The 6,270-nt window shown below is 46.9% G+C and overlaps 2 protein-coding genes across 3 annotated transcripts in view; one reads left to right on the top strand and one right to left on the bottom strand.

The window, feature by feature from the left end:
* CEBPZ (CCAAT/enhancer binding protein zeta) overlaps positions 1 to 5,126 on the top strand; it is a 33,352-nt gene extending 28,226 nt beyond the window's left edge. Inside the window, exon 14 of the mRNA XM_019526730.1 lies at positions 4,909 to 5,126. Coding sequence (XP_019382275.1) covers positions 4,909 to 5,016 — 108 coding nt within the window. The 3' untranslated portion in view covers positions 5,017 to 5,126. The remainder of the gene's footprint in view (positions 1 to 4,908) is intronic.
* Positions 1 to 6,270, bottom strand: part of CEBPZOS (CEBPZ opposite strand) — an 18,374-nt gene that overhangs the window by 7,970 nt on the left and 4,134 nt on the right. The window contains exons 3-4 of one of the 2 annotated variants that reach the window (XM_019526741.1): positions 5,797 to 5,881; positions 5,460 to 5,699 (exon numbers count right to left, since the gene is read on the bottom strand). In XM_019526741.1, coding sequence (XP_019382286.1) covers positions 5,799 to 5,881 — 83 coding nt within the window. In that variant the 3' untranslated portion in view covers positions 5,460 to 5,699; positions 5,797 to 5,798. Of the gene's footprint in view, positions 1 to 5,459; positions 5,700 to 5,796; positions 5,882 to 6,270 lie in introns of those variants that run through there. The other variant, XM_019526740.1, reaches the window with a different exon arrangement.

The raw sequence follows: 6,270 nt of genomic DNA, 5'->3' as shown, positions 1-6,270 counted from the left end.
GGGGGGGGGATGGGATACAAAGGCTGGTTACAAAGAAGATGGAGCTAGCTCGGGGTGGGCAAAATGTGGCTCGTGGGCTGGATTTGGCCCAACTGATTGGATCTGGCCCAAGCTGCCCCAGCAGTACTCTTCTTGGGGCTGAGCTCCACCAGCCTGTGCCTAGGGCAGCCAGCACCACGCTCCCGCCAGCCCCTGCTACAGTGCACAGTGGGGCTGCTCCCAGTATGCCTGCAGCCACCCATGTGCCGCCTGGCTCCCCTCACCTCCACTGGTTCCTACTATACTGCTCCCGGCTGCAGGCAGTGCAGGGAAGCAGTGGAGGCTGTGGGGATGCGTACTGGGCACCACACACTCAGCCATGTGGGAGGGAAGCTGCAGATGGGTGGCTCCTGCCCCAGCACTTGGGGCCCCTGCTCCCTGCTGCCTTCCGCCCACTTGGCCCCCTGCAGGGGGCTGCTTATGGTGCCAGGCAAGTGGAGTGGAAGGCAACTGGGAGCTGGAGCTGCAGCCCTGTGCACTGGGGCAGAAGTCACCTGGCTGCAGCTTCCCCTGCCTGAAGTGGCACAGCAGGGGCAGGAGGAGGAGAAGCTACAGGAGGCAAGGGCAGCTGAGCAGCACCCAGGCACCTGCAGTTGCACCGGCAGCACCTCCTCCCTGAAAGCTGTGCACACTGGATGGGACTGGAACTGTCTAGCAGGTGTGGGCAGGGGCATGTGGTGCCATGTGGAGTGCCATAGGGACACTGGAAAAGGAGGGGCAGGGGGGAATGTACCAGCACCCCCCTTGTGAGCTCTGGTGCATGTACACCCTGCTTCCCCTCCCTCCCTCCACCCCAGCAGGCTCCTGGAACCAACCACACAGGCGCATCCTCACAGACCACCCCCACACACACACCCTGTACACTCCACCCCAACCCCTCCACACACCACCCTCCACTCCTACACACAATATACAAGAGTTACACTTTATTTTGAGCTATTATGTAATCACCTCTATATATGCTACTCAGAAAAAAACATAAATCAGAACAAAAATTCTTTTTCTGAACTAAAATTAAAATATGCTGTAGCAGACATTTTATTTTTAGTATATTTGTTTTTTCTAAACTATAATTTGTTAAATTATCTCTTCTGAAAGATTGTATGGGCACGGCCCTTAACTGCTGATCAAAACTCATTCAGGGCCTTGCAGCCAAAATAACTGCCCACCCCTGAGCTAGACTGTTCTCAGTGCTGGCAGATGATGGAACAAGGAGCTGGTCTCAAGCTGCAGCAAGGGACATTTAGCTTAGATATTAAGAAAACCTTTCTTACCAGCAGGGTAGTAAAGCATTGGACCAGGCTCCCCATAAAGGCTGTCAAATCTCCATCCTTGGAGAGCTTCTGAGACCTGCCTAGACAAAGCCTTGGCTGGAATGAGTTAGTTGGGGATGGTTCTGCTTGAAGTAGGACATCCTAGATGACCTCCTGAGGTCCCTTCCAGCCCTCATTTTCTATGATTCTTGGCTTCTGTTTTCCTGAGCTATAACTTTAATGTGTCCTTGTAGCATTTCCTCTGGCATGATCAAATGTAAGATGGCTTAGAAACCAGCTGTAAAATTGTTACACATTTTCAAGTGCTAACTTGATAGCTCATTGGACAATAATGAGCAATAATGATTTTGTACAGTGAAGCCAGTCTAAATTTATTATGCAACTCACCAGTTAATTGTGTAATATATGTAAAATGTGGCAGAGGTCTAAACAATAGTAATTGCAAAAACAATAACTCCTATTGGGTTCAGGGCTGTAGGTGCTTGATGTTGCTCAGATTCAGGCCCTCTGACAGGATTCTTTTCTTGCTGTAATTCCCCACCGAGGGCCTATTCCCAACTGTAAGTACAGCAGGAAATTGGAGCTCTGTATGAGTGCTCCCACTGAAGACAGTACAAGGCTGACAACACACAGTGATTGCTGCTCTGACTTGCAGTTCCGTCTGCCCAAACAAATGTGATTAAATAGAGACCGATGCATAAGGTAACTTCAGAGGGTAGGGAATTAGGCTTAAAAACTAGAGTTGGGGGAGCAGGAGCAAAGGTGGGGGGTTTTCTGTTTTTGTGGGTTTATGGCAGAGGTGGGCAAAATGGTGGATCCAGCTGGTGGCTGGACTTCATTTCCCAGCAGCTCCTGGCTATGTTGTTGGGGCTGGTTTCCAGGGAGATCCCAGCAGCAGCTGCGTTCTGATAGCAGGATGTCAGTTTCCATAAAGACTGGCCCCAGCAGCACTGGCAGGGCATGCACCTGCTCTGGAGCTGGGCTGGGATCTTGTGGTGGTGACAGCATGGTGCAGAGCCAGGGCAGAACTGCGATCTGAAGCTTGCATGCTCCGGGCAGGGATGTGTAGGCAGTGGATCACAGCTGTGCCCCAGCTTCTTGCAGTGGTGACAGCATGGTCCAGTGCTAGGGCATAGCTGCAATCTGGCTGCATGTCCCTGCCTGGGGCATGCAGGTTGCAGATCACAGCTCTGCCCTGGCTCTGGACCATGCTGTCACCACTGCAAGATCCCAGCTGGGATCTGGAGCAGCTCCCCACCCTGCTAGCAGGCGTGGTACTGGAGGTGGGGGGGCAAGGCTATAGCTTTGCCCATCTCTGGATTAAGGGGTTCACACATATTGAAGACAGCTTGAACTTTTCTTGAACTCACTCTCATCAGAAGAATGAAAAACCAGTTTAAGTAGATCACACAGAAGACCTTAACTCATAAGCAGTATGTTTTGCAGTAACTTTTTAAGGAGCACAAGCCTTGAAGTGAGCAGTACAGCCCAAGAAATCAAATATTCTCTTCTTCTGTATTAGTGTGGTGCAATATCCTGAGTTTAGCTTCCAATTTTTCTATTACGTGGCATTCTACTGGCATACACATGGACCATGAGCTGGATTGAAGCCTTCAAGTATCCTGCATACCTTTGCCACATGAGCTGACAGTAACATATAACAATAGTAATAGCAGATTGTTATTCTAAGTGACAGTCACTGTGGTGCACACTTTGTCTGTGGCTTTCACAGGTATTTGCTGGCAGCAGAGGAATGAGGAGAGTCAGGGAGCTCACGGTTCTTTCTTTACTTTGGAAGGGAGATTGCTGTAGTGCAGTGGTGTTCAATGAGAACCAGTACTCGGGGTCACTCCATGACCAGAAGCATCGAGGACCAAGCTACCTCACAGGGTTACTCCGCAGTTGGATTTGGCATGTGGTGCCTGCACCATTAATACAGCCAGCAGGGCTGAAAGGTTGAGCATCACAGCTGTAGTAGGCACATTTGCTTCAGTCTACTTCCCCCAAGCTTGTTTAATTCTGTGCTGACCCTTCTAATGTGTTACTCTTTTTTCACTTGTTACTTCACCTCATTGCAGTCCTATTTCCCATGCTCCAAACTTCTCATTCAAGTCCCAGAAAACCTCTGGGCTTGCCAGACCCTCAGTTTCCCCTAGCTGCACTTCCTTTATTACACCTTCCTATGCCCAGCCCCAGGCTTCTGATTCATCTGGTCCCAGTGCATATTTTCCTAGTCTCGTTCTCTGACATAGCAGAATGTGTCAGGGTGAAACTTTCAAAGCCAACAAAACCATCAACAGGCTACCAGTTTCTCATGGAAGCAACCAGTTGTTACCCATTTTTTGGCCTCATCAGACCTATATGAGCAGCAGATACTTGGTGTGGAATTTTCAGACCAAATAGTAAATGTTTGGCAAAGTTATAAGCAACTGAAGACAGGTTTATGTAATAGAAAATGTTGGGCATCCTGCATAATAGGTGGTACTACCAGTTCTGCTGTAATACTATCCATTGCTCTTGACCTGCTTGAGGACTCCAGCCAGAGTACATGGAGTGAATCTTGAGTGACTCTGCTCCTTTCTTTGTAAAGGGACTCAGACAGTGGTATTGCTGGATTTCAACAGCAGTGGGAAGTGACAGCGCTTGTTGCTTATGAAAACGCTTATTTTCTTTAGGAGCCCAAATCTACGAGTAGTCGTCTGGATATAGGTACCCAGTTTTGAAAACTTTAGTTCAGATACTTTGCAAGCAAGTGCCATCATTCTTTGCAGTTTGGAAACAGCAGCACCAAAAAGTTAGGTCTTTAAGCAAATGGCTATAAAATGACCATTACAGAACACTTGGGGAGGAGTAGAGAGAAATTTTCCAAGATGTTTGGAAAAACTCTCATTTGAAGCATGCATTTAGCTACTTTTCATTTATTAAACCCTTCCCTAGTTAGTTTTAGACCATTTACCTTCTTCAAGTTGGTGGCTCTTAAGTAATGATTTTTCAATGTTTTTAATTTTTTAAAAAGCTATACGTGTAATAAGAATTCATTGCTTTGATTTAACCTTCCAATGGTTTGATCACTTTATGCATCCAGAGATGCAGTTTACATGGTAAACACTGAAAGGTCTGCACAAACAAGAAGATTAAAGGTAGTGCTTATAAATAATGCATTGTTGAGAATACAGGGAAGTGATCAGGAACAGAACTAGCTTGTTTAGGTGGACATTAGTAAATTGATATTTTTGTGTGCGCTGTTACATAATGTGTCAGCTTGTTTGTTAAGCATGCCATCAGGGTTTACATAACTTAGTATTTTTATCAAACTTATTCCACTGAATTTCATATCAAGGGTGGCTGAGATCAGTGTGTTACTCCTTTTCTGTATTGCTGATACTTGAAAGAGAGCAATACAAATGTCAAGAAAAACTTGGTATTTCTCATGTTTTCTGTGGGTTTATACTAAAATTTCGCCATGGGTATGGCTATTATAATATTTATTTAGGGTAACAGATATATTTGCCTGGACATTAAAATGGACATTAAAATGCATGATAGTATTCAAATTAGTGATCTGTGTACTTTTCCTTGAGAAACAGTTAAGGTAAAAATCAAGTCTCTCACTAAAAAAGGCAAAAGGAAGAAAGATATAGATTTTACTATAACATTTGAAGGTAAGAAAATTAGGGGTGTACTGATAGATACTTTGAGCTAATACCAACAGCTGATTATTGACCAGCCATGCTGGCCGATACAAATCTGACTGCTGATACGCAACATGGTGGCACGGAGAGAAACATCCGGCTGATAAGTTTGTTTGGGGGAAGGGGAAAGGGGGGCCGGAGAGGGGTGGGGTGGGCAGATCGAGGCCCTGTGGTGAGGGAGGAGGTAGGGCTGCGGCAGGTGCTGCCCAGGCAGGCTGGCGTGGGACAGGGGACGGAGCCAGCAGCTCATCTTGGTGGTGCTGGGAGGGGCAGCCCCCACTGCTGTGCGCACCCCTAGGGGAGTATGTCCTCCCCAGATCTGTGCATGGGGTGAGGGCAGGCTGCCTGCTGCATCCTTGCTTGGGGCCAAGGCTGCTCCACTGTGTTCCTGGCAACTCTGTTTAGGCTGGGCAGCCTTGGCCCTAGGGGGGTGCCCTCTAGATGCAAAAAAAGGCATCGTTTACACTTTATTGACATTTTCTATACATGGTGGCTCAATATTAGCCAATACATGATTTACTCAGATTCCACAGTGTTCGTAAGTAATAATTATGCACCAGCTGTTCCGACATCTCCGACCTCCTCTCTGGTAGGTGTCAAACAACTCAAGTGGGAGACGGAGCGTGACATATGACTTCACAACAGCAATGTGAAAAGTATTATCAAGAAGAAAAAGCAGTTCAAATACAAAGGGCTGAAAAACAAACATAAAAGAAAAAAGTCAAGAAAATGAATCATACACTTTTCTATGGGCTTTTTAAAACCAAATCCCAGACTTCATTTCTACTTACGTCTAATTTTCGCTGTTCGACCATTTTATTTGGTCTTTCTCCCTTACGCCATGGATTCCACACTGCTCATTCCATTTGTAATAAGCTGAAAAATAAATAAAAGGTATCTGTATTGCCTGGGTGACAGAATGCAGGTGGAGTTTCGAGGTAATTTTCTCAGCATGAAAAACACTTATTACATAGTTTCACAGTTTCTAGGGTCGGAAGGGACCTGAGCAGATCATCTAGTCCGACCCCCTGCCGTGGTCGGAAAGAGTACTGGGGTCAAACGACACCAGCAAGGTGTTCATCTAACCTCCTCTTAAAAAACCCCAGGGTAGGAGCCTGCACCACCTCTCTTGGAAGTTGGTTCCAGACCCTAGGCGCCCTGACCGTGAAATAGCGTCTCCTGATGTCTAACCTAAACCTACCCTCTGCTAGCTTGTGACCGTTGTTCCTGGTCACTCCTGGCTGTGCTCGGGGGAACAGTGACTC

Source organism: Gavialis gangeticus, unplaced genomic scaffold, assembly GCF_001723915.1.
Source record: "Gavialis gangeticus isolate Ggan-Ray unplaced genomic scaffold, GavGan_comp1, whole genome shotgun sequence".
Classification (NCBI taxonomy): domain Eukaryota; kingdom Metazoa; phylum Chordata; order Crocodylia; family Gavialidae; genus Gavialis; species Gavialis gangeticus.
This window is presented reverse-complemented; position numbering and strand designations above follow the sequence as displayed.